The sequence below is a fragment of the Salarias fasciatus genome, chromosome 18 (genome assembly GCF_902148845.1).
Source record: "Salarias fasciatus chromosome 18, fSalaFa1.1, whole genome shotgun sequence".
NCBI lineage: Eukaryota > Metazoa > Chordata > Actinopteri > Blenniiformes > Blenniidae > Salarias > Salarias fasciatus.
In genome coordinates this window covers 11,753,859-11,777,924 of record NC_043762.1, presented here as the reverse complement: position 1 = coordinate 11,777,924, position 24,066 = coordinate 11,753,859, and the positions used below count along the sequence as shown (strand labels likewise).

The window sequence follows — 24,066 nt, the reverse complement described above, 5'->3', positions numbered from 1 at the left end:
GCAGATGAAGCGAGTGCCAAGATGTTCCAGTGTCTGCATGTTCAACTAATTTCCAACTGTGATTTACAAAAGCATCATTTCTCCTTTCATTAACTGGAAAAAAAATGTAGCAGGTGAACTGAGAAGTTCACGTTGGCGTTATTTGGTGAAGAGAGACGCCTGAAACATCTCCGGTTTTTTTCCAGACTCACATGGCGCCAGGTGATTGAGAGACATAGTCTTCTGATAGCAGTTCGATATTATGAATATAAAACAGTATTCAAGCACTGTTTCAACTTTAAATAGATATTTTCTTTTGGATAACTAACGTGATATATTTTGAGATTTTTCTGCCTTCAGTGATATCTGAAGCATGGTGGAGGCACCATCATGCTGCTGCGCTGCTTTGCCATAGCTTTATTGACTCAGTGTAGTCGTGGTGAGGAAAATCACATTAATATGTCAAAGCAAAATCCTCCGACATTAAATTTTAGTCACAAACACTTGTTTATAGTATCACAGTGTGTGAAAGCACAACAACAAATAGGCTCCCAACTAACAAGGACACACACACACAATAGTTTCTGAGGCGCTCAACTAGTTAAACACACTCAACTATTTGAATATAACAAATGGTTGTGTCAACCTATGTTCAGACACTTAACGTTCCTAAACTATAGTAGGATGGTTTAAAGAAATCACCTGGCGTCCTCTGTGGCAGGAATTAAAATCTGCAGGTTGTTCTCCTTCTCCGATCTGCCTCTTCTCTGCTTGACTGTGTTAAATATGTTCAGTGTGAAAATATATTTCACACATAAAAGTTGAACATCGTTCACTTCTTAGATGTGTTATATTTTCGTCAGGTTTGGTTGAATTCAGTGAATTCTCTCAGGAAATTCAGGAATTGGAAAAAGTGTACCGTAACTTAGAAATTTTCACACCTAAAAAAATATGTTCACTTTTTGAGTATAATATGCAGTAGTTGTTTATTAATATATTCCTTAAATTTATATAGATTTTATTCCAGAGCTGCTTTAATTTCCAGTCAAAGGCAACATGTTTAATAATGTATGTGATCAAATAAACTGCTTTGAGATCTTGTAGTGGAGCTACACTCAGCATCATTTCATCTGGAGTGGGCCATAATTGTCAGGGTTCATGTTCTGTCTCGTGTTTTTTGTGAGAGTTCAACTCTGTGTGTAGTTTCAGACTCCTTGGTTTTCCTTCCTCATGTCTGATTGTTGCTCCCCGCCCTGATGTTTTTCACCTGTTCCTGATTGTGTGATTGTCGTCACCTGGTGGCAGGGGGATAAAGGCTTCTTGTTTTGCTGGTTCGTCTGTGTTCCTGAATGTTAATCTACCCGTTTCTGTCTTCCTTTGGATTATGCGCCCTCACTCTCTTAATCTTGAAGACATTAGTGTTTAGTTTCATCTGAATCTGGCAATAAAATGAGTTTCCAACATAACAATAAGGACCCATTTGAGGACCCGTTTTTGCCCATGGGCCTTTTGGTTGACACCCCTGATCTATACTGATAAAACTAGTACAAACACCCTAATAACTACTGAAGTACCTGCAGTTCAAACTGTACGTTCACAGCCGGGTCTCTAAAGTAAGATGTGAAAACGTGTTTATTCACACAGATCAATACATCTGCGTCCGTTACTCATGTCTCCAGAGAAGCTGTGAACGCCTACGTTTTTTCACCTTCTGACTGAAAATTACAGTCAACTGCAGCTCAGCTGACCTTGATATTTCCAATGTTTATTGATTCATACAGTATATTTTAGGGACCCTTTAAATTCCTGAATCAATCTGAAAGATTCACGTTTGAAACCAAACCTGAGATTCGAGCGTCCTTCCCTGTTCTTCTTCTTCTGCATGCTGTGGTCACCTTTAGGATTTCAGACCTCTCTTTGCTTCATACAAACATCATTTCTTAACCACTTTTACACTCATCAGCTCACCAGTCACAGCAATTCAATGCTCACCCGATCATTAATTTGTTATTCAGACAGTTTACAGAATCACGAAGTGCTCCAGTGGATGAAATCTTGGCCCAAAACTACCAGTATGTATCCAAGTGCATCAGCATCACCTTTTATTTCCCACTGAGATTTCACTGCAGAAAGCTTTTTAACACACATTTCCTTTTACATACAAGAAAACTGACACGAATTTCATCAATTGAAGCAATCGTTTTCCCCCCAATAATCCTCAGAACCTCCTCACTCACTAGATCCAGATGGGTTTGAACCAGCAGATGGTGCATGTTGAAGAGCTCAGATTTGAAGGAGCTGCATGCTGTCACAGTACTAACAGGAATCAAACTCAGCCTTTTTTAAAAAAAAGTTGAACTTTGTCTGAGTCCGTGATATAAGCAGATGTTTTAGTGGGTAAATAAATGATTAATTGTTGCCTGAAATGTGAAAGTCGCCTGTCCTGCCTCAGCTGGATGCCTTGAGAACTAATAACTGCTTCATTCAGTAAATAGAGGAATATTTGTCACGTATACTTCGATAGCGTCATGGTTTTACAAATTTAGATGGTACTAATGCTTGAGGTCTGTGCACGATGACGCGTTTCCCTCTGACTGCCCGTGTCGTCCTCGCCGCCTCTCAGCTTCGTTACGAGTGCCGGGCGCCGACAGTGACGACGAGACCAAGACGCCTTCTCCATCGCCTCACCACGGCCGCTCTCGTCCCCCGTCGCTCATCGCCGACTCGTCCTCCGAGTCTGACGAAGGCGACGCCAGAGGGGAGGTGAGGACCGATGGAACCACCTGTCAGAGCTCATATTTCATTTAAAGTTTGTGGGAATTCAATTTTATATAATTATAATACATTTGTTCCAGATGTTTGACATCTACGTGGCCACGGCGGACTACAACCCCACCATGGCGAGCAAAGACTCCATCACCTTGAAGGAGGGGCAATACGTGGAGGTTCTGGACTCAGCTCATCCACTGAAGTGGTTGGTTCGGACCAAACCCACCAAAACCACGCCGTCCCGCCAGGGCTACGTGTCTCCGGCCTACCTGGACAAAAAACTCAAAGTATGGATCAGTGATCAGTGCCGCTGAGTCTCCACTGCTTCGTGCTTCTTCTTCATGCTTGTTTTAATTTTAATTTTTATTTTTCATCAGCTTTCTGCTGATACAAGTGAGCTTCCAGAGACCAGCGTGGAGGAGGAAGTGTCTGAGGGGGAGTACAAGAGGAAACTATTGTGAGTAAAGCTCATATCACATTGGGCTGAGACAAATGGTGATGAGTTGTAGACTGGAAGATATGAGGAAAAACGGCAAATAAGCTTCAATTTTAACTTGGAATTAAAAGAAAATTGATATTTTGCAAGGTTTGCTCGGAGGTTAAAATTCACACTTCATACAATACTTACTCGAGATGAGTAAAATTGCTCCAAAAAAATTAATGTCTTCAATTTCCAGCTTGTATCACCTCCTTTTCCGGATTTTGTTTCATGTGAAAATGCAACAACTTCAATGACTTTGTGCTCATTGTGCAAATGTAGAGAAAGATGTGAAACCGGCTTGCTTTTGCTACTGCTAATGCTATGCCTCCGTGCTGTGTCGTGTTGGAAGCAGAAGTAACTTTGATTCAAGATGATGTTGTCCTTTCGTTTTCTACATTTTGATTCGTCAATCCAATGACCAGATTTGACCTTTTTGTAGGCTGGTTTTGGCACTCAGGCGACATGTTTGACATCCCAGACTTAGAGGTTCCAGCCGCAGAATCATCTTCATAAATAAAGAGTCTCTCCGCTGGTCATCGATCATAGAAACGCCAAAATTCCAGTGACAGTTGCACTTTTTTTTTTTTTTTTTTTGCCTTACTTTACATTTTTTTGCCAAATCACTGACAAATTCTTCAAATTGCCCATTAAAGAGTGCTAACTAACGTCTGATGGCCGCAGCCAACTGATCCAGGATCTGATAAACGGGGAGTCGGAGTTCATCCGGGAGGTGGATTTCTTCACGTCTCACCACCTGAAGCACGCAGACAGCCCCGACGCTCCGCCCGACGTCAGCGCGCAGAAGGACGCCATCTTCAGGAACATCGACGACATCAAGACCTTCCACCACAGGTGAACTTCTCCACTCATCACTCTGTGTCCGTTTTGCTTCATTGATATAACAACTTCAGTTCAACTTCAAGTTCTTCACTTTGTGGATGTGTGGCTCAGGGCGTTCCTCCCCAAGCTGAACGAATGCGACACGGACGACGACGTGGCCATGTGCTTCCTGAAGAACAAAGAGGGCTTCGAGAAGTACCTGCAGTACCTCGTGGGTCAGAGTCAGGCTGAGTCTGCAGTCGGAGACAAGAGCGTCCACCGCTTCTTCAAGGTAGCAACAACAGCATTATTAGGAAATCCTAATCAAAGAGACATGAGGCACTTCAAGCAACTTGTCATTGAAAACCTTGACACACCACAGGAATACTCTGAGAAGCAGCAGGCCGACGCCGATCCCGCAGACCCTCCTGTGCGAAGCATCAACGCCTATCTCCAACAACCTCTGGACAGGATTCAGAAGTACAAGGCCACCCTCAAGGTGAGCTCACATACGGACTACTGACGCCTTTGATACAGATGATTCTCACTGTCGAGTCTTTCCTCTCACCTCCTCAGGAGCTCATCCGAAACAAAGCCCGAAACGGTCAGAACTGCTGCCTGCTGGAGGAGGCCTTCGCCATGGTGTCGGCTCTGCCTCAGCGCTCCGAGAACACCCACCACGTCTCCCTGATCGAGAACTACCCCGCCACCCTGGAGGCTCTCGGAGAGCCGATCAGACAGGTGGGGAGAGGTTTCTGCCCACGGGACGCCTCGATGATGCCCTGAGTCTGACCGCCGGTGTTTATCCTTCAGGGACCTTTCCAAGTGTGGGAGGGCGCTCCGGGAATCAGGTCGTCCTCCAGGGGGCACCACCGCCACTGCTTCCTCTTCAAGAACTACTGCATCATCTGCAAACCCAAGAGAGACAGCAACACTGAAACTCAAGCATACGTCTTCAAGAACATGATGAAGGTCTGAAACACACAAGAACGTCTGTTATCTGAATGAATATGTTTCAAAAATTTGGGACATGGTAAAGGTGACTTAAAATGTTATCTGATTATTGACTTTATGGGTCAACTGGTCAGTAACATGATTGGATATTTCAAAAAACAGCGTGAAAGAGAGGTTGACTCTTTCAGACGTAAAGATAAGGTGGGATTCATGCGTGTGACACAACTAGAAGGCTGCTAAAATTACAAATAATTTTTGCACTTCATCAAAATAGCAACCAAGTTAAATAATATAAAAAAATTCAAGAAATGCAGAGAAATCTACCTTTCTACCAAAGACACAGGATCAAATAGTGGTGATTCCTCTAGCAGCAAGTAAATAGTTTCCCTGCTATGCAGATGACACTCCGCTCTACTCTTCCGCTATCAGCGTTTGTGACATTTTTTCTTCCGTCTTTATCCTGCTGCAGCTGAATAACATCGACGTGAATGAAACAGTGGAGGGAGACGACCGTGCCTTTGAGATCTGGCATGAGCGTGAGGACTCGGTGAGAAAATACACCTTACAGGCCCGAACTGTGACCATCAAGAACTCGTGGCTGAGGGACTTCAGAGAGCTGCAGCAGAGATACAGTTTACCGGCCTGGAGTGAGCGCTGCCGCACACATCCTCCCCTCCTCTGTCTGTGTTTTCCTTCCCACGCTGATCCCATTTCCTTCACTGGTGAACTTTGTTCCCAGGTCCTCCAGATTTTGATGAGATTCTGGCGAACTGCACGGCAGAGCTGGGTCAGACGGTGAAACTGGCCTGCAAAGCCACCGGAATCCCCAAACCAACGGTCACCTGGTACAAAGGTGAGGCGTTCGAAGGATATTTCCTCCACTCCTTCATCACTTCATCCATTCACCGGCTGGTTTGTTGGATGCAGACGGACGCGCCGTGGAGGCGGACCCCCATCACATCATCATCGAGGACCCCGACGGCTCGTGCACGCTCATCCTGGACAACATGACTGCGGACGACTCTGGACAGTACATGTGCTTTGCGACCAGCCCGGCTGGGAACGCCAGCACGCTCGGAAAAATCACAGTTCAGGGTGAGACGCATTTACCATTTCTCTGCAGTAACTAATTAAGCTAATCCAGTGCCAAAATTATTTTCTATCGCCAGTTAAATTTTCATTTGATTTGTTACTTTTTATTAGCAGTAACTTGTGGAGTAACTGAGCTTTGTTTTGTATATTTTTCTGTAATTAATTACAAAAAAATATCTTGATCAAGATGACTTCTCTGTTGTGTTTGATTGTTTCCTGTTTCTTGCAGTTCCTCCTCGCTTTGTGAATAAAATCAGGAATGCTGTGTTTGTGGCTGGTGAGGACGCTCAGTTCACCTGTGTGATACAAAGCGCTCCGAGCCCCAAGATACGGTACAGACCTCGCTCATTCTCCTCTATCTGCTGAGCCAGTTCTTTATTAGTCATTTGGAAACTGATCTGCGATCTATCACAGGTGGTTTAAGGAAGGTCGGCTGCTGACGGACCAGGAGAAATATCAGACCTACAGCGAGTCCCGCAGTGGAGTTCTGGTTCTGGTCATAAAGAACCTGACAGAACGAGACCTCGGGCATTACGAATGTGAAGTATGTTTATGCTCCCATCATTTCTCTGGAATTATAAATAACTTCAAGGCTTTGGAAAGGTTTGGTGGAACATGATGCTTAAAGGAACTCCATTGTCTGAGAACACATTTAATTTCTACATCCAAAAATACAAGTCAGAAGTCAAACTGCATTAGATTGCAGATTACAGCACCATCACATTTCATATGCCGTTTCTATTTTCCGTTAAATATTGACTTTGAATGATTTGCACTTTATTGCATCTTGTCTTTCAAAACACAGTGTCCCAATGATTCTGTAATTAGAATTCTGTGTTTAGGTTTTAAAAACACAATTTAAAAAAAAACAAAAACAAACTTAATTCCTGTTGATCTTCTCTTGATGATCCATCACAACAAAGTGTGAGGATAGTTCAGTTTGATGAATGTTTAGTGTTTGACAGAAAAATGACACAAACTTCTAAATGCAGCTTCACCAAATCACAGAATTAATAATCTCTTGTATTAGTAAATGATTTATTTCAGCTTTGTATTATTAATAACTTGGGGCTTGTCGATCTCCGTCCACAGCCCTTCTCAGATCTCAAAATGATCCTGTCATAGATGTGAAGCAACAAAGTCATTTATACAGAGTTGTGGTGAATTAGCATGAGTGGGTCACATTCCGCACTCTGATTCGACCTCTGTGATGTTTCCAGCTGTCCAATCGTCTGGGCAGCACCAAGTGTGGTGCAGATTTGGTCCCGCCCTCTTCTGTGGCTCGCTCCGGCGAGCAGGCCATCACTATCGAAGGTACAGAGTCCGACTCCGCTCTCTGTGTGCACAGCGTCTTCACGTTGACTCTCATCACCTCATTTCTTCTGTTTCCTCCGCAGTGACTGAGCAGGAGACCAAAATACCAAAGAAAACCATCATCATGTGAGTGTGACTGGAAAGTCTGTGTTGTATTTGAAGCCTGACTTTAAAGAGTCCCTTAGACGATGAACAGAACTACCTCCTGGAGCTCCTCTCATGCCTTTCCTTTGCTTCCAGAGAGGAGACCATCACCACGGTGGTGAAGAACCCACGGATGAGGAGGCACAGATCTCCAGGCCTGACTGTGGTCAGCGCCCACCGCTCTGAGACCTCCACCCCTGAACCTCCGTCAGCCCGGCAAAGGAGGACCCCTGTTCCCAGGAAGACCACCATCCCGACCCTGTACGTGACGCAGGCCGAAGGTGCCGAGGCCCGTGTCGTCGAGACCAGGCCCAGGTGGGTGGAGGTGGAGGAAGTCATCGAGTACAAGGTCAACAAGTCCCCCAGGCTGTCCAGGAGGAGAGGCATCTCTCCAGCGGGGCTTGAGAGGTCAACCACACCCTCCAGACCCAAGAGGCCCCCACACGACAACCCCAATGCCAACAACTCCAACAACAAGCTGGTGGGAGCGGCTCAGGCTCAGCTGCAGGGAGACTTGAGTGGGCAGCCACTGTCCTGGGAGGATGGAGAGTCCGCCGCGTCTGCCTCCATTTCCTCACAGATCCACGAGGTCTCGTCTGTTCTGAACCCCGGCGGAGTCGACTGTGATGACCAGGATGATCAGGAGACTATCATCTTCCAACCTGATGAGGAGGAGGAGGAGAAGGAGGAAGAACCCATCGTCCTGAAGCAGGGGGATCGTGTCCTCAACTTGGAGGACTTGGAGGATTACGTCCCAGAGGAGGGGGAGACGTACGGTTCCAGCCACCCAGCTCTGGACGAGAAGCCCTGCGAGATCTCGGTGTTGCAGCGGGAGATCGGCGGCTCCTCTGTTGGGCAACCCGTGCTCCTCAATGTGGGTCGGCCCGACGTGGCACAGCGGCCAAGAGGTGGATTCTTCGGTCGCTTTAGAGAGCACCGCTCCGGCAGCGTCTTTTCTTCTCCTGGGATCCTCCCCCAGGCCAGCGGCGTAAGGTCCAGAACGGAGCGCCATGTCCCGATCCGAGTGAGCCGCACCGAGCTGGAGGTGAGGCCTTCCTACTGCTCAGAAGTGCAGAGGGTGGAGGGCGGGCAGCGCAGCTTCAAAACCAAAGTGTCCACTCAGACCTTCGGCTACACGTCCGTAGGAAACCCCGTCACCCTGCAGTTCCCGGAAACCCCCCGTCAGAACCAGTAGGAGCAAAGTCCCCCCTCCAAGTCTTAAATGGAGATGAATCCTAAACCTCGCTGTGTCTGACGAACCATTCCAGGATGAAGCCGCCCAACAGGACACGGTCTCAGACGACCTCCTCATACTGATGGAAACTGTAAAGGTTTCTACTCACAGAAACCAAGAAACCAAAGAAATTTCACCAGATGCCGAAGTCATCATCTGTTGTTATTTACTGAATCATTACTCACTAACACAATCAAAAGCACAGTGACTGGTTCAAAGCTGCCTCGCCTCTCTCAGAGCATTGATTGTTCACAGCAAATGAGTTTTCACATTGTGCGTCTGCATCTGTGAAAGGTCCTCAGATTCAGGCAGCATGCATGCACCATCATCTTTTATTGTGCAGCTATGTCCATTCTTGTTAAATTATTGCAATGAGATGTGTGGTTTTTCAGTACGGTGGCTTACAAACGACTAATCTCCTTTTTTTTTTGTGTGTGGTTGGACTTTCTTGTTTCATTCAGTAAATGTCGGTGATACCAAAGCAATGAAATCTGTTTGAATTATTGCTGAGTATCAAACCACGCATTTAGCAATGTGTTGCAGTTTCAGTCAAAAAATAAGCTGAAAATGACAGTTCTACTGAAGAAAGCTAAGCAGCTAGCCACAGCGCAGTCAGAAGTGCAGTACCACTGTGTCCCACCAGATGGTGCGGCGAGTCACTGTATTCCTGCTTGCAGTCAACAGAAGAAATTGGAATAACTGTACATTAAATGATGAAGAGTGACTCACTGTTGTCGCCAAGTGCAGAGAAGTGGTATCACTCTTATTTAAAGTGTCATTAGGTCATTTCAACAAGTTTTATCTTGCTTCATTTTTTGTTAAAATTAAGTATTATTTTTTGCACAAGCTTGATAAAAACTAATGTTTCTGTTTGTGTGACAACAGTAAAAATACTTTTTATTTTTGTGAATGTGGAATGAAGTTCTGTAGTTCTTAATTTGGGTTAACTCAGAGGGCAAGAAGCTCAGATTTAAGAGTTCACAGCTGTTATAAAGAGGGGAAAACAGAGACCCGTACCAGGTCAGAACGAGCTGGAAGTACACGTTCACTGCCATTTTTCGCTCGTGCCCCCACTGTCCCCCCGATATCTCTAGAAAAGCTGAAAACTCTTCAATCTCAGCGCTTGTTGGCTTCTGATTAAACGCAGTACTTTAAGACTGAAAACGTTCTGGATCCTTGTTCCACGATTCTTAAAAATCGCTTCCTAGCTAAGTGATTATATCTCGATGACATTAAAGGAGTTTCATAGATTTTTTCCAACAGTGACTCGAATGTGGCTTCTCCTAACAGTTAAGCATGACATTTAAGGTTAAGTGTACTTCTGTAGGAGTTTGAGAACCTTTTGACAGTGCCGATCTAGAACCAGATGTTCCTGCTATATCAGCTGAATTTTGTACTTCCCAGACGTTGGTGTGTCTTTGGACACGTGCCGCCGGCTGATGTTTAATCGAGTGCCTGCATGGGTTTGCTTCCTTGGAGCAAAACGATGTCTTCGACCTCTTTGGGTGTGATTTTAAAGACGTGTGCCGTTTGTGTTGCGGAGTCCGTTACCAGGATTGGTGTAAGAATATTATGAAAGCACTAACAGGTTGTAGTAGCTTGTAATGTACATGTGTAGTTTTGGACAAAAAAACCTGGTTGATTACGAAGTGTTGAATGAAATAAACGAACTGGAAACATTCAGTGGTGTTCTTTCCTTTGTCGTGTACCACATTGAGTTTATTGAAGTTTCAACACATAACAGAACTTAACTGAAGACAAACAAACACGGGAAAGATTATTTTCTGACAACACACACATTTTAGATTAGTTCAGACTAATCAGAGGACTGTAAAGTCTTTAAAAACCATGGTGTAACATTTTTATATGAAATTCTACATAATAAACAAAGGAATGACTGGTTATAAGTATTTTCAAAGAACAGAAAGTCTGATTTAAAAAATAAAAAAGTTAACATGAAAAATGTCCTGTGCTTGAATCTGTGTAACATTTAAAAACAAATAAAACAAAACTTTTCAATGTTACAGAATGGGAAACAGTCCAGCAATATTGAGATTACACATTTCAAACAGTTTAATATCCTCCATTGTTGCCTCCTTCAAGATAAAGATAAAAATACATCAAAGTGTACGTCAGTCTGTATCAAAGGATCAATACCTAATATTTAAGTGAAGGCCGTGGGGGACACCTGAGACGTCAGACTGTAGAACGCTAACTGTTCCTCTGAGTGACTCAACACACCACCTTTTGGTAGATAAAGGGATTACACAAGCTGGAGAACATCGGGCAGCTACACACTACTATGTGTTGTGACTCCAGTTATATTTTGCAACTTTCAGGACAGTTTAAAATCACTACTGAGAGTGTAGAGCAGCCCCAATCTGTGCAATACCACCTTATACCAGCAGGTGATGTTGCATGTCACTGTATTGATGTTGACACTGCCCCCGCAAATATCGCTCTGCTTAAATCTTACATGTTGAACCTTTAACAAGAAAACATTCAAAAAGTGGACCTTTGGTGCATTTTCAGGAAGATAATTAAGATTTTATTCCTCAAAATGTACGACGCACTATAGTTTGAGAAGAGATGAGTCAGTTTAATTCTAAGGAAAGGTTCTACTTCAGCTATGTTCCACGAAGGTTTATTGCATTCATGTAAAGGGAAAAAATTTGCTCTGTTCTTTGAAAGTAAGGAGGAAGGGTTTCATGATTTAAAAAAAATAAAATAAGAATTTATGGCTTTGTTAATCTGAATTGATAATAAATGATGAGCATCACTGAGCTAAACAATGATTTGATTAAATTTTATGCATTTAAATATAAAAAAAAAATACAAATGTTATCATTCAGTAAAAAGTACAACCAAAGAATTCTTTTATCTAACAAATATAATCCCACTAATTGTTTTTTTGGATAAAAACTCCTCGTTACTTCAGAAAAACAGAACAATTGTTTTCTTGGTGTGCCGATGCAATAAAGCTTCTGTAAATCTCTACACAACATATATCTAAAGTTATCCAGCAAACAAAAACAGTAGAAATCTTTTTTCCAAACTAAAGCTGGAATCATTTTCCTGTTTGGTGCCGCCTCGTTCCCCGCGGACGAGTTTACGGACACGAGAGGCAGAATATTAGCAAACACGTGGGTACGACAAAGTCCAGCTCAAAACAAACGTGGAGTTGAACGGAAGCCTCGCTTGATGCTGCAGAGGTGGAATTCCTGGCAGGTGTGTGTGGCAGCTGCCAGTGGATGGAATGAGCTGGCTGTGTTTCAAGTAAGAAAAGATGGAGTTTTTCTTTACATAAGTACAAAATTAAAACATAAAAAAAAAAAAAACCAATGTCATGTCTGTAAATTTTAGCAACAAAAAGCTACGGCTGAACAGGGATTGTATGATGTGTGAATGGGATGGCAACGCTGTGTTTATCGGAGGGAATGTACGAGAGTGGAATGGAGGTCTGTGGTGTGAGGAGGAGTGTGGTCGAGGCTGCCGATTCCTACGAAGAGGAGTTGATATTCTTCACCTTATTTATTTCCTGTGGACAAAAAAAAAAAAACAAAAAAAAAAAACCCAGTGAACAAAAATATGTGTACATATGTGAAAAACAGTGGTGAAAAACACAAACAGAAAACAGAAAAGCCAATAGTGGGGTGCAATGTGTCAAACACTGCCCCATGTGGCCATGATGGTAATTACAGGAACCCAAAGAACCTCAATAAATGCCACGTACTCCTACTGAGATATAAATATTCTCAAAATAAACCGTCTAACCACATGTTTTTTTTTCCTAATAAAGACGGCTTGTGTCCCCAGACAAATTTTATTTGGTGGAAAATTGTGAAAATGGCTCTTTTGGTCAGAAAGGTTGCAAACCTCTACGCTGAAGCAAAAGCACTAAGTAATAGCCTCTTAGTACTTTCTCAACTATTTCCTCAACAGAAAGTAATGAGTGTGTTTACAGTGTGATCTCCATGTGTAAATTAAAGCTGTCACCTCCATCAGAGCTTGTTTCAGCTGTTCGTACGCCTCGTCCAGCTTGTCGTTGATGACGATGTGATCGAACACGTCCGGCTGTTTACCTGGAAACAGACAAGCGGCTTGAGCATCCAAGCTTTTTCACTGTGCGGGTTTTGATTCTGGACTCTTCTTACTGAAGGCGATTTCCTCTTCGGCAGCTTTGAGGCGCTTCTGCAGGCTCTCCTCCGTCTCTGTTTTTCGGTCTCTTAAACGCTTTTCCTGAAAATCAGTCATGATCGACAATAAATCGCTTGATCTTCCGAACTCATTCCATCCGCAGGCGCCGGCCGTGCGCTCACCAGTGTCTGCAGGGTGGGCGGCTGGATGGAGATGTAGATGGGATTCAGGTCGGTCTTCTTGATGCTCTTCACTCCCTGCATGTCGATGTCCAGGATGCAGATGAGGTTGTTCTTCTGGACGGCGTGCACGGCCGCCTTGCTCGTCCCGTACAGGTTGCCCGAGTACTCGGCGCTCTCGATGAAGTCGCCGCCGTCGATGCTGGACTGCATCTCGTCCCGCGTCACGAAGTGGTAATCTGAAGGGAGAAGCAGCGGGTTATAAATGCAACGAAGAAATAAAAACATTAGTGATGGCGGACGAGCTGCGGAACGTACGTTTTCCGTTTACTTCTCCAGCCCGAGGGCTCCTGGTTGTATCTGTCAAGATTAATAATAAAGAAAAAACACATTAATAAAATGATAATAAAACCTTATTTTCGCGTTAGGCACTGAATTGCCTTCCCTGTGTCTGAATGCTGCTTGATCAGTAAACTCGCCTTGCCTCGTAAACAGGTAGCACCAGTTATTTTACCAACAGTGACATTCTAAACAATGGGCTGCCGGCTTCAGGTGTGACGAGATACCGCGGGCGGGACTCACGTGAGACGCTGAAGCCGAACACGTTGTCGTACTCCCCCATCAGCTTCTTCAGCAGGGTGCTTTTCCCGGCCCCCGAGGGCCCGCTCAGGACCACCGGCCTCAGGTTTTCCATCGCTGTGCACACAGAGAGCGGAAAGTGAGTGACGCAACCAAACCGAGCGAGCCGAGACACGCCTCGAAGAGAGGGGAGGAGGAGGAGGAGGGGGAGGAAGAACAAAGCTCTAATGAGGAGCTGAGGGGGCAATCAGGGCCCGATTGGAGGGGCGAGAGTGCTGATGGGGGCAGAAAGACGACAAAGAGGAAAAACTGAAAACCCCGTCTGATGCTGCTCTGTGGAAAACAGGAAAAAACCTCAATAAAACCAGACTTCCTGTTCCAACCACAGGATTTCAGCATGCTGCACAAGTCCAGGTTCTGTCTACACAGGTCTATTTTCTTCCTTCACACCCTTTAAACGATAAACCGCGACAAATAAACGCTTGTGATTCAGGAGCATAACATCCTCAAACACTCCAGAATCCTCCAGCTCTGTTTGTTTCATCACCGTAAATTTGTTTTTTTTTCCTGCTTACCTCCCTGAAGTTCTTCCCCGTCACTTTCCTCCGATACGTGCGGACGGATAAGAGCGCGAATCAGCTGTGAGGGAGCGAGTGGCTGAGCTCACAGGCATGAAAAAGGAGGGCGGTGCCACTTTCACCCTCCGGCTCACACACTCACAGTGAGATAGCACATATCTGAGACTGAGGCCGCGTTAAAAAACAGAAAGGTCATTTCAGTTCAGGGCTGCACAGAAAGGGACTGATCTGAACCGGACCGATTGATCTGGCCAGACTGAGAGCGTCATAATAACCAAATGCTCTACCATCTACTGTAGTTGTAATCAAGTTATTTCACCATTTAACTTTGCCACCAACATGTTCCTTAATGGTTCCACCCTCCTCCCATGTTAACTGTAGTCTACAGTTGCTTGGCTGGTCATGTGACCGACCATCTGAGACCTGCAAGTGTCGCTGTATGACTTTTCCTGATGCTAGTTGATTTCATGAGGTGATATTTTCTTGTGTTGTGTTTATTACAGCTGAAAGTGCTCCATGCCTTCTTCCCTGTGACAGCACCATCTAAAGGCCTGGCATATGTATTTATGTTTAAATTATTTCTTATTTATTCTGCAGCTACCAACGGGTCCCCCTTGAAAATGAGACCCTGGGTCTCAATGGGGCCCACCTGTATATATAAAGGTTAAATTAAAAAAAGAAAATAAAAAGTACTACATTGTTTTGAGTTCTTTTCAAGTTGTGTGGATGCAAATATTTAATGTGGACGGGAAAGTTTAAGAACCACGGGGAGAAAAACGAGGGTTTTGTCTCGTGTGCTCAGGAAGGAGGAGACGGTAAACTAACAAGCCACGCCCATGTGTAGCTCCAGGACAGGTAGACATCCAGTTCTGTTGCATTCTCAGCTGATCATACCACATCGCACTGGAAACATCTTGAACCAAGTAAACATTCACCATTTCTCAATGTCTTTTACTAAATTCTAGTCAGTTGAGTTTTCCTTCATTATCTCCCACAGAGGGGAGATTCCCATTAACAGCGTCCTTCTGTTGAATTTGGATCTCTGTTGTTGTTTCTGTGAAAGTTAATACACATAGATGTGTTGTGTAGCCTAATCTTGGTAAATAAAACATAATTCAGTTGGAGTGATGAAAAATACTTTGAATGGCAGTCAGCATTGTGTTATGCTCAGATGGCATCTGCACATATATTTAATTAATCTCATATAAACACAATAATATCTCTGTGAATTATAATCATGTCATATACCACCAAAGGAGTTTAAGACTACACATTAAGAAATACGAGACCGTAAGTAGAAAATACTTTTTTTTTTTTTTTTAACTGGGGAGCCATTGAATTTCAAAATCAGCACCACTGCCTTTGCTCATGTTTATAACATGTAAGACAACATGTTTAGTGTGTGTACTGTTCTCTGTGCACGTGTGTATGTGTGTGGTTTGATTACACAAACCACAGTGCTAACTAGAGGCCCAACATGAAAACTACATGTGTTTGCTGTGTAAACAATGTGTTCTCACTTGAAATGCTGGTGTATAAACAGGGTCCTACTCTTAGTCCAGAACATACGATACAAGGAACCATCACAAGACCTTTGAGTATTTTAATTTCTGGAGGCAGGCTGTTAATTTAGTTCCAGGCTCTTTGTTTTTTTAGTGGTTGTAGGTCAGACTGCAACACAAAAATCTTGGAGGGTTTTTGCAGAGTTGAGATTTCTGACTGGATTGGTACTCTATCATATTTTATTTGACATCTCTAAAAAGCAAATCCTCTTCACTGTCATAGTATTTCGACCAAAGAGAAGAGTCCAGTGTTTCTGATGTTTTGGATCTTTCTTGTATTAGAACTTATCTTCTCCCAGGGTTGATGATATTGACATCTTCGCAGGTCAATAAAACCAAAAACATGCCAAACTGAACCGGCTTCTCCTTCCAAACAACACATGAGAAAAACTAACAAAGTCCCTGCTGTGCACATGGCTGAAGAGGTGGAACTTACATGAGTATGAGGTATCAGGCGATGTGCTTTCAGACCAATAAACAGAAAATCCACACGACATTGTGATACTGAAGTAAAAGCACACTTGAGTGTGAGCTATCTTTAAAAAAAAAAAAAAAAAAAAAAAGCTGGGAAAGACACTCCTGGCCAGATTGTTTCTCAGCTCATCAGAGACTCCGAGTTCATCTGCAGGTGCAACTGACAAGAGCACTCCTCCATCGCCTCTTCAACGTTGATTAAAAGGAACAAACCGCTCCTCCTCCTGACATGGTGTGAAAAGCACCTCAGAGCTGACAGCATAGAGTGGGTCAGCGGGAGGAAGATGCTCCATAATCTGCATGATATCTGAAGGTGCATCAGTTAGAGGGAGGAAGATGCTCTATAATCTGGATGCTAGCCACAGTGACATCAGTTAGTAGTAAGATGTAGCAACAGCTGTGTAATTACCACAAAGTCGAGATGAGTCAAGGACAAAGAAGACTGCCACCAAATACAAGAGGACACATGCTTTAGATGAGACTGAAGAATGAAGCTTTAATGCTTAACAGAGAGCAGCACGTCAGGAAATGAGACACATGTGAGATTATAATCAGTATGAGCCTCATTCATTTTAACCACGTGCAGTAAAACTCGTGAATGTTATCAGGCTGCAGTAGTAATTGTACCTTGAGAAGGTTTCAGAGGTCACGTGCTGTCTGATGGTTCAGAGGTAAAAAAAATAATAATAAAGGAGATCACTGAGGTCGCTCACTATTTTTTTTTTTTGTTCAATTTGGATTACAGACAGAACTAGGACTACGTTACAAATGTATCACGGTGGATTTGTTTCAGTTCACATTCATCATATGACAAAAAAAAGTAAATATAAAAAAAATCTCCATCACATCCACAGGACAGAAATTCAAAGTATAAAAAATCGTCCCCTTTTCGAGGCAAAAAAAAAAAAAAAAAAAAAAAAATCAGTCGTTTCGAATGGATTTAAAAGTATTTCCTCGATTCTAAGGGCGTGCACGTGGAACACTTAATCCAGATTACTTCAAGGTTTAGCCGGACTCGTTTGTTTAATGTACACACAATGATGAAACGTTCCCACGGGCCAACAGAAAACCAACTTCACCTGCCTCCGCAAACAAACAAACGATAATAAACCAAGAGCGACAGTCTTACCTGAACGCACCCGGGAGAAACACCGGACAAACATGTGGAGATGTTTAATCCGGCCCTGCGGGACGGAGGTCGGAGGATTTTGTGCTCCGAGACTCCGCTGCAGCAGCCATGGCACCACAAACACACGCACGATCCACTACGTCATCACGTCGTCACCGGGCGCAAACGGGCGGAAGACAACAGAAGTAACTTTTTTGTGTGTTTGATTTTAGTAATGCAGGGAACTGATGAGAATTTAAAAAAAAAAAAAAACAGAACGCCGCAGACTTTCAAAACCAGATACGCCAAAAATGTATATTTAATAGAAGAGATACGTGCGCACGCGCACATTCTGGTGACGCTGAAGTCTGTTTCTGATTGATCACTTTTAGAAAAAAGGCCGGGGTCAACATCCCCCTCTCTCACCACTACCATTAAGTCAACAACAGCAGAATAATGTGATTTATAAAATACATATAGAATCGAATAGAATACAAAAATGCCTCAATAATCCAAGAGGATTTATTTTTTTTTATTTTTTTTTTTAACCGGTGGTGAAAATAAGCATTTGATACACTGCCACAATTTCAAGTTTCCCCTGACGGCTGACAAATCCATAAAATCTAATTTTTCAACCCAACAATTTCCATTTGTTGCATGAAATACATAATTGAGTTTTAGACATGACCAACTTGTTGGTCGCACGTGCTACAAATACTACATGATAATAACATCAAGTATTACTCCTATAATAAGTCATTTTATAGTGGGTATGGCGACAACACTTTAATTATAATTAAACACAAGTGCCGCATGGATTAAAGACATTTCTTGAATTATTAATCAGCTTCACAACAAATTTGAATGGGATAATCCATTGTGTTTAATTTGAATCGAGAACATGTAGTAAGGCGGAACCACGTTTTCCCTGGTACCCCGGACACTAAAATCGGGCAGACCGCAGTGTCCCCGGATGTCGAGTCCTCTGAAGGACGGCCTCTTCTCCGAGCTGCGGTGTTTCGGATTAACTGGTTTCACTGTCAACTAATGACAGGCTGACGCATCCGTGCTTGCGCCAGTGAATACACATGTTAAAAACCGAGCAGCAATCCGTAGCTGTCGTGGAGGACTCCGTTCATTTGCATGTAAGATAAAATTTCGAACCGGTGTGAGACATATTTTGACATCTGTTGTTACTAGCAACAGCTCCACGGGAAGTTGGTCACTAGGCAACTCGGAAGCAAGTTAATCCAAAACACTGGGGCTAACGTGGCTAACAGCTAGCGACGGACGTACTGCATTTCTCCCGCGTCCCTTTGAGAACTAAAACACGGAGACTGCGCCATGTTCGGTTCGTCCCGGGCCGGAGGGGTCCGCGGGGGCCAGGACCAGTTCAACTGGGACGACGTGAAGGTGGACAAGCACCGAGAGAACTACCTGGGTAAGCAGCGTGGGTGTACAGTCGCACCCGAACTCCCCCGCACACCCCGCGGGTTGTCCAGAAAAGCGCTTTAACTTCACAACAGGTGTCCCCCTACCTGCTATGGAGCTCCCCGTCATGTCACCGAGGTTCTGCCCACTGCGAGTCGGTGCCGCAGACCCGAACTCCCTCTGCCCGCCTTCAGAGCTCGGACCTCCCGCCCCGAGATTAAAACAGCCGCTACGTAGCTGCCACTCACAGCTGGGTCATGAGGCCAGCAAAAGTAACGTTACTCAGCGACACAGTAACGCAGTTACACAGCCGCTCAGACGTGCTGTGACTGCATTGGTTTCGGAGTTTGAAGATTATGAAGTGGATTACAATGTCGTTTCTGGCTGGTTTTAGGTTGGCGACTGTTCAGTAAAGCGCATGTGGACAATTTGAGCGTTTACCGACTGAGCTGCACAAATAATGGATCCGTTTTCTGAACAGACTTCCCTTTTGACATATTTCTGATTTAGTTCATTACCTTTCTGACATGACCACCCTGTCTTCTAAGCATTTTTTCTTCCTGACAAGGTCTCAGATAGATTCCTGGATCAGATTTCAGTTTTCAGATTTCAGCTATTCTAATCAGACAGACTGTTTTCTGGCCGAATGTTCATGTTATAGGCAGTTTCTAACAGTTCTGTTACTCAGTTTTGTAGTAGTTTCTTTACACTTTTCATTCCACGCTTCGGCTCGTTTCTGACTGGCTTTGTCCAGACTGAGTTTAGTTTCTCACTGTTTCTTTTTTTCCCCCAGGCAGGTTGGATAACTTTGGATTTGGACCGTTTTCTAAAATGCTTTCTGATTTTATGTTTCACTTTGATGTCCAACAGTTTTGTACAGTATTTTTACACTGTTTTAATTTATGATTCTGGCTTGGTTCAGAGTGGTTTCTGATTCATTTCCTCTTCTCTCTCTCTCTCTCTCTCTCTCTCTCTCTCTCTCTCTCTCTCTCTCTCTCTCTCTCTCTCTCTCTCTCTCTCTCTCTCTCTCTCTCTCTCATTTGGGTCTGGTTTCAGGATGCTTTATAAGTGGTTTGATTCTTGGCTTGAGTTTTTTCCCCCACTGGTCTGTGACCATGTCTTGTATCCAACAATATTTTCAAAATGTTTCAGGCTTGCCCGAAACATTTTGCCTGATTGCCAGCCAGTTCCTGGAATGCTTTCTGGCTGCTTCACGTCTGTCACCTGAGTTTGCATTTGTTCCTGACTGGTTTCTTATCTGGATTTAGTGTAATTTCTAACCACTTTGTAGGTCCATGTTTGGATATTTTCCTGGCTGATTTTTGTCCTCAGTTCAGAACAGGTGTACGATGGTTTTGTGGAAAATTTTCAGGCTGCTTTAGGGTTAATCTCACTGTTTTTTATGACCGGATTTTGGTTTGTGTTGGATCTGATAGTGTGGCGTTGAGTGATGTGAAAACAGGATTCTTCACTTCTTCTAGATATTGACTCATTTCTGACTGGTTTCTGGCTTCCACCTCTTTATATAGTAGTACTGAACGAAATTATGACACCAGTTGGTTCATGTTGAATTACTTCTACAGCGATGTGTGATTCAGAAGTGAAAACTGACCTGCAGTGTTTCAGAAAATAGCCCAACCAGCTTCGTGTCTCTGTGCCATTTGCAGGGAACTCTCTGATGGCTCCAGTCGGACGGTGGCAGAAAGGCAAAGACCTGACGTGGTACGCCAAAGACAAATCAGGCCGGAAAGCTCTGTCCAGGGAGGAGGAGCTGGCTGCGGTGAAAGCAGCAGAGGAAGAAGCTCTGATGGCTGCTCTGTATGTAAAACCACCCAGTGGGAACAGATCCTGATCACCAAGGTTAACTTTATATAACCGCTCTTCCATTCTTCCATTGCAGAGGACACAAGAGCATCAAGAGGGCACCGACCGGCCTCACCAAAGAGGTTTGTGACTGAGCCGACGTCTATTTACATAATCTGCTCGTAAATCAATAAATAACTGAGTGGGGATTTGGTTTGCCTTTTTTTTAAAGGACATGGTGGAGGTATGTAGGAGGGAGGAAGCAGATTCTGAGGACAGAAACGTGGACCGAGTGTCAGGCCTGGGAAGCTCCAGGTGATCTTTTTGAAAATATTCTTAAAATAAAACGAAACGTAGAATTTAAATGGTGCTAGATTCTATTTGGATGTCAGGTTTGTGTTCGTCACTCTCTGTGTTATTTATTTGTTATCTGTTATTGCCTGTTGAGTTTTGTATGTGCTCATGTAATTACATTTGTGTGTGTGTAATCGAGATTTGCCTGACAAGTCAGCTGAACAGTTTCACATCCGGCCCTCACGGACTAGTTTGATGTGTTCTGAGCTCTTATCTCGTCTGGTCTGAGGCGATAAAGCAGCTCATCACAACAGTAATGTCACAAGCTCTGCTCCCACTTCACTAAGTTAATGAGATATGTCGAACCTGAATACTCGGAGTGAAGAGCCTCATTCTTCAGCAACACTTAAAATTAAATTCAAATATAGTTGTTTCTTAGATGCTTTGATAGATTCTTTATTTTCTTTTTCAGTGATATAGCTGTCAGACTCACGACTCCAACACTAAGTAGCAGTTTAGCACAGCTCAGTGATTTCAAACACCGTGAGTCAATACTGAGGGCAAAAAAACCCTCAATCACAAACAAATCTCACACACAACAGAAATGTATTGAAATCCACTTATAAAAGTACTGAGACGCTCATCCGAGGTGGAAGTGAAAGCAGACATTTCCCGGGTTTGAATCCCACGGTGCAGCAGGAAACATTCGGGGTAAAAACCAGCCACATCGGATGTTCAAGTTGCTGTGTGGTGATGAATGACTTCTCTGTCATTAATGCCGGGGGAGGGGGTCAAACATAAGGTCTGTGAACCAAAACCAGCCCACAAAAGGCTCTAATCTGAACTAATCAGAATACTGAGCAAAATGGAAAAATTTAAAAGGAGACACATCTCTTAAGAGTATCAATTAGACACAACAGGTGGGCAGATGGGTTTTTTTTTTACATTTCACTGTGTCCTGCATCATTTGAACTGGCTTTATGTTAAGATTTGTTGTTATTTTGTACTATTAAAGTGTAATTTCAAAGGTTATTATGGAGCTGATGAAACCAGATGAAATTGGTGCTGACTTGGACTCTGAACTAAAATGTGTGCGACGCCCCTGATTTAACAGCCCTCTCCTCAGCATTGATGATGGAGGAGCAGCTTTCCTTAATTTCCTCTGATTGCTGAGTGTTTGTTTTCTTTCTACTGCAGCTCTCGTAAAATGCTGCTGTCGCCACAGGAGAAGGAGGCGGTGAAGATGGGGCTGCCCGTGTTCACCGTGAGTGTCGCTCTTAATCAGGGCCGAGCCGAACATGGCGACTTCACTTTGATTATCCGTTGATGCAAAGTTGCATTGTGATTGTTTTCCCACCACTTTAGGAGCCAAATCCTCTCATAACCCTCTAGTCATATCTGGAGAAGAGCTGTGAACACCCACAACAAGAAATTCAAAGCGGCTTTCTTTTTTTTTCTGCAGCACCACAAAACCGAGAGCCGAGCTGAAGCCTCAGAAAGCCGAGCGTCCGAGAGCGTCTCTCAACACGAGCCACAACCCCGGTGAGACCAAGGAGCTGCTGTCGTCACTCTGCAGCGCCTGTTACTGATTACTATTGCGCCATAAATACTTTTGTCTGTTGCAAATTACTGCTGAGGTTACAGTGATCAAAATGTTTTTCTGAATGTATTTTTAATTTCATTTTGGAGACATGAGAGCAAAAAGAAGAAAAAGGAGAAAAAGAGCAAAAAGGAGAAAAAGAAGAAGAAAGAGAAGAAGAAGAAAAGACAAAGAGATGACTCGTCGTCCTCTGAGTCTGACGACAACAGGAAAAGGTATACACACACACACACACACACACACACACACTAAAACTGTATTCAATATTCCATACATTTCTACATTTTGCACATTACGTTGCATTCTTCACATTTGGTATGTAAACACTAGAGGGCGCCAAGACTTAACAGGAATTTTCAACAGAGCTTTTCACAACCGTTTTTAAAAGGTTATGACACCAAGTGGAATGATTTCGACAAGAAGCTGCTTGGATTTGACAAGAATGAACAGTATATGACACTAAAACACCGCAATATGTCTCATGTCTCACCAAGACGCAAATCCAGTAGGGAGAAAAAAAAAAACACATGACCAAGGAAAAGATCAGATGGAAAGACGATCAAGATGTGATGCAAAATAAGACAAATTTATGGAAATCAGACATCAAACCACTGCAATGTGACACTTTTTCATGCACTGTGCCTTCATGCCCTTCAAATTCACTGAGAGTTTTAAATATTAAAGAAAAGTGGAATTCATTCCAAATAGTTCAAATACTTCGCTAAAATGTGTTTAATTTAAAATGTTAATCGATTGATGTCTTGAGCTATCAGGAAAAAATAACCAAAGGCAATAAAATCAAGAAAGTGCTACTGCAGATGCACATGCGATGGTGAAAATGATATAAAAACATAATATTTAATATTGTGCAGCTCTAAAAGTAATGCTGTAAAGAGCAACTGGAAGATATAAAACAGCCAAAATAAAACCCCAAAACACCAAGCATGGGGTTAAATAAACTCAGATCATCTGATGGTTTAACTTGGCTAAAGAACAATAGTAATGCGACATAAAAATGACCAAAATGGAAAGGAAATATTTGAAATGTGGTACAAAAACCTCCAGTATGAAGAGAAAAGTGATGATGATTAAAAAAAATCTCACTCTGCTGGGATAGAAAACCCACTGAATCCGGTCAGTTTCCCTCTAGTTTTCACTTCCTGTTTGAATCCGACTCCTCAGACACAGAAAAGACCCCCACCATCATCGCAGTCCGACCGGAGCCCGGCCGTCCCGCAGCCATTCAGCAGAGCGGGGGTCCCACCACCGCCACCGGCAGCCCGACAGGGGCTCTCCGGACCGCCACAGGAGGCGCCACGACACCGACTCAGACTGAAGCCCCGGACGACCCCGAACGACCCCGAACGCATCCATGAACTCCTCCACTCAATAATCACTCACTCTGATGCTGCTGTAGGTTTTTTTTTTTTTTTCCAAGTTTGTGTTTGCATTTTTTAATAAACTTTATGACCAAGTTACCAGATATTATGACTGAATTTATTTTTTCTTTGGTTTTACTTTGAAACGCAATGCCA

At 43.5% G+C, this 24,066-nt stretch overlaps 3 protein-coding genes across 3 annotated transcripts in view; 2 read left to right on the top strand and 1 right to left on the bottom strand.

Annotated features, from left to right (window-relative positions):
* Positions 1-10,458, top strand: part of obscnb (obscurin, cytoskeletal calmodulin and titin-interacting RhoGEF b) — a 79,603-nt gene extending 69,145 nt beyond the window's left edge. Inside the window, exons 61-77 of the mRNA XM_030114471.1 lie at positions 1,995-2,051; positions 2,603-2,742; positions 2,835-3,035; positions 3,126-3,205; positions 3,911-4,081; positions 4,181-4,340; positions 4,431-4,547; positions 4,625-4,789; positions 4,862-5,020; positions 5,472-5,649; positions 5,742-5,855; positions 5,930-6,097; positions 6,324-6,426; positions 6,509-6,638; positions 7,315-7,408; positions 7,492-7,534; positions 7,649-10,458. Of these exons, the coding sequence (XP_029970331.1) occupies positions 1,995-2,051; positions 2,603-2,742; positions 2,835-3,035; positions 3,126-3,205; positions 3,911-4,081; positions 4,181-4,340; positions 4,431-4,547; positions 4,625-4,789; positions 4,862-5,020; positions 5,472-5,649; positions 5,742-5,855; positions 5,930-6,097; positions 6,324-6,426; positions 6,509-6,638; positions 7,315-7,408; positions 7,492-7,534; positions 7,649-8,747 (3,179 nt within the window). The 3' untranslated portion in view covers positions 8,748-10,458. The remainder of the gene's footprint in view (positions 1-1,994; positions 2,052-2,602; positions 2,743-2,834; positions 3,036-3,125; positions 3,206-3,910; positions 4,082-4,180; positions 4,341-4,430; positions 4,548-4,624; positions 4,790-4,861; positions 5,021-5,471; positions 5,650-5,741; positions 5,856-5,929; positions 6,098-6,323; positions 6,427-6,508; positions 6,639-7,314; positions 7,409-7,491; positions 7,535-7,648) is intronic.
* Positions 10,459-10,470: 12 nt separating this feature from the next.
* Positions 10,471-17,550, bottom strand: LOC115405049 (guanylate kinase-like). Its single transcript, XM_030114474.1, has 7 exons — positions 17,425-17,550; positions 13,685-13,798; positions 13,421-13,462; positions 13,106-13,341; positions 12,941-13,025; positions 12,783-12,868; positions 10,471-12,324 (listed from the first exon to the last, which is right to left on the bottom strand). The coding sequence occupies exons 1-7, from the start codon at positions 17,456-17,458 to the stop codon at positions 12,286-12,288; spliced, it is 636 nt and encodes a 211-aa protein (XP_029970334.1). The 5' UTR covers positions 17,459-17,550; the 3' UTR covers positions 10,471-12,285.
* An 849-nt stretch (positions 17,551-18,399) lies between these two features.
* Positions 18,400-23,960, top strand: LOC115405048 (multiple myeloma tumor-associated protein 2 homolog). The gene is made up of 8 exons (XM_030114473.1): positions 18,400-18,844; positions 20,502-20,652; positions 20,735-20,780; positions 20,870-20,952; positions 22,129-22,195; positions 22,394-22,473; positions 22,621-22,746; positions 23,714-23,960. The coding sequence occupies exons 1-8, from the start codon at positions 18,748-18,750 to the stop codon at positions 23,865-23,867; spliced, it is 804 nt and encodes a 267-aa protein (XP_029970333.1). The 5' UTR covers positions 18,400-18,747; the 3' UTR covers positions 23,868-23,960.
* Positions 23,961-24,066: the final 106 nt, after the last annotated feature.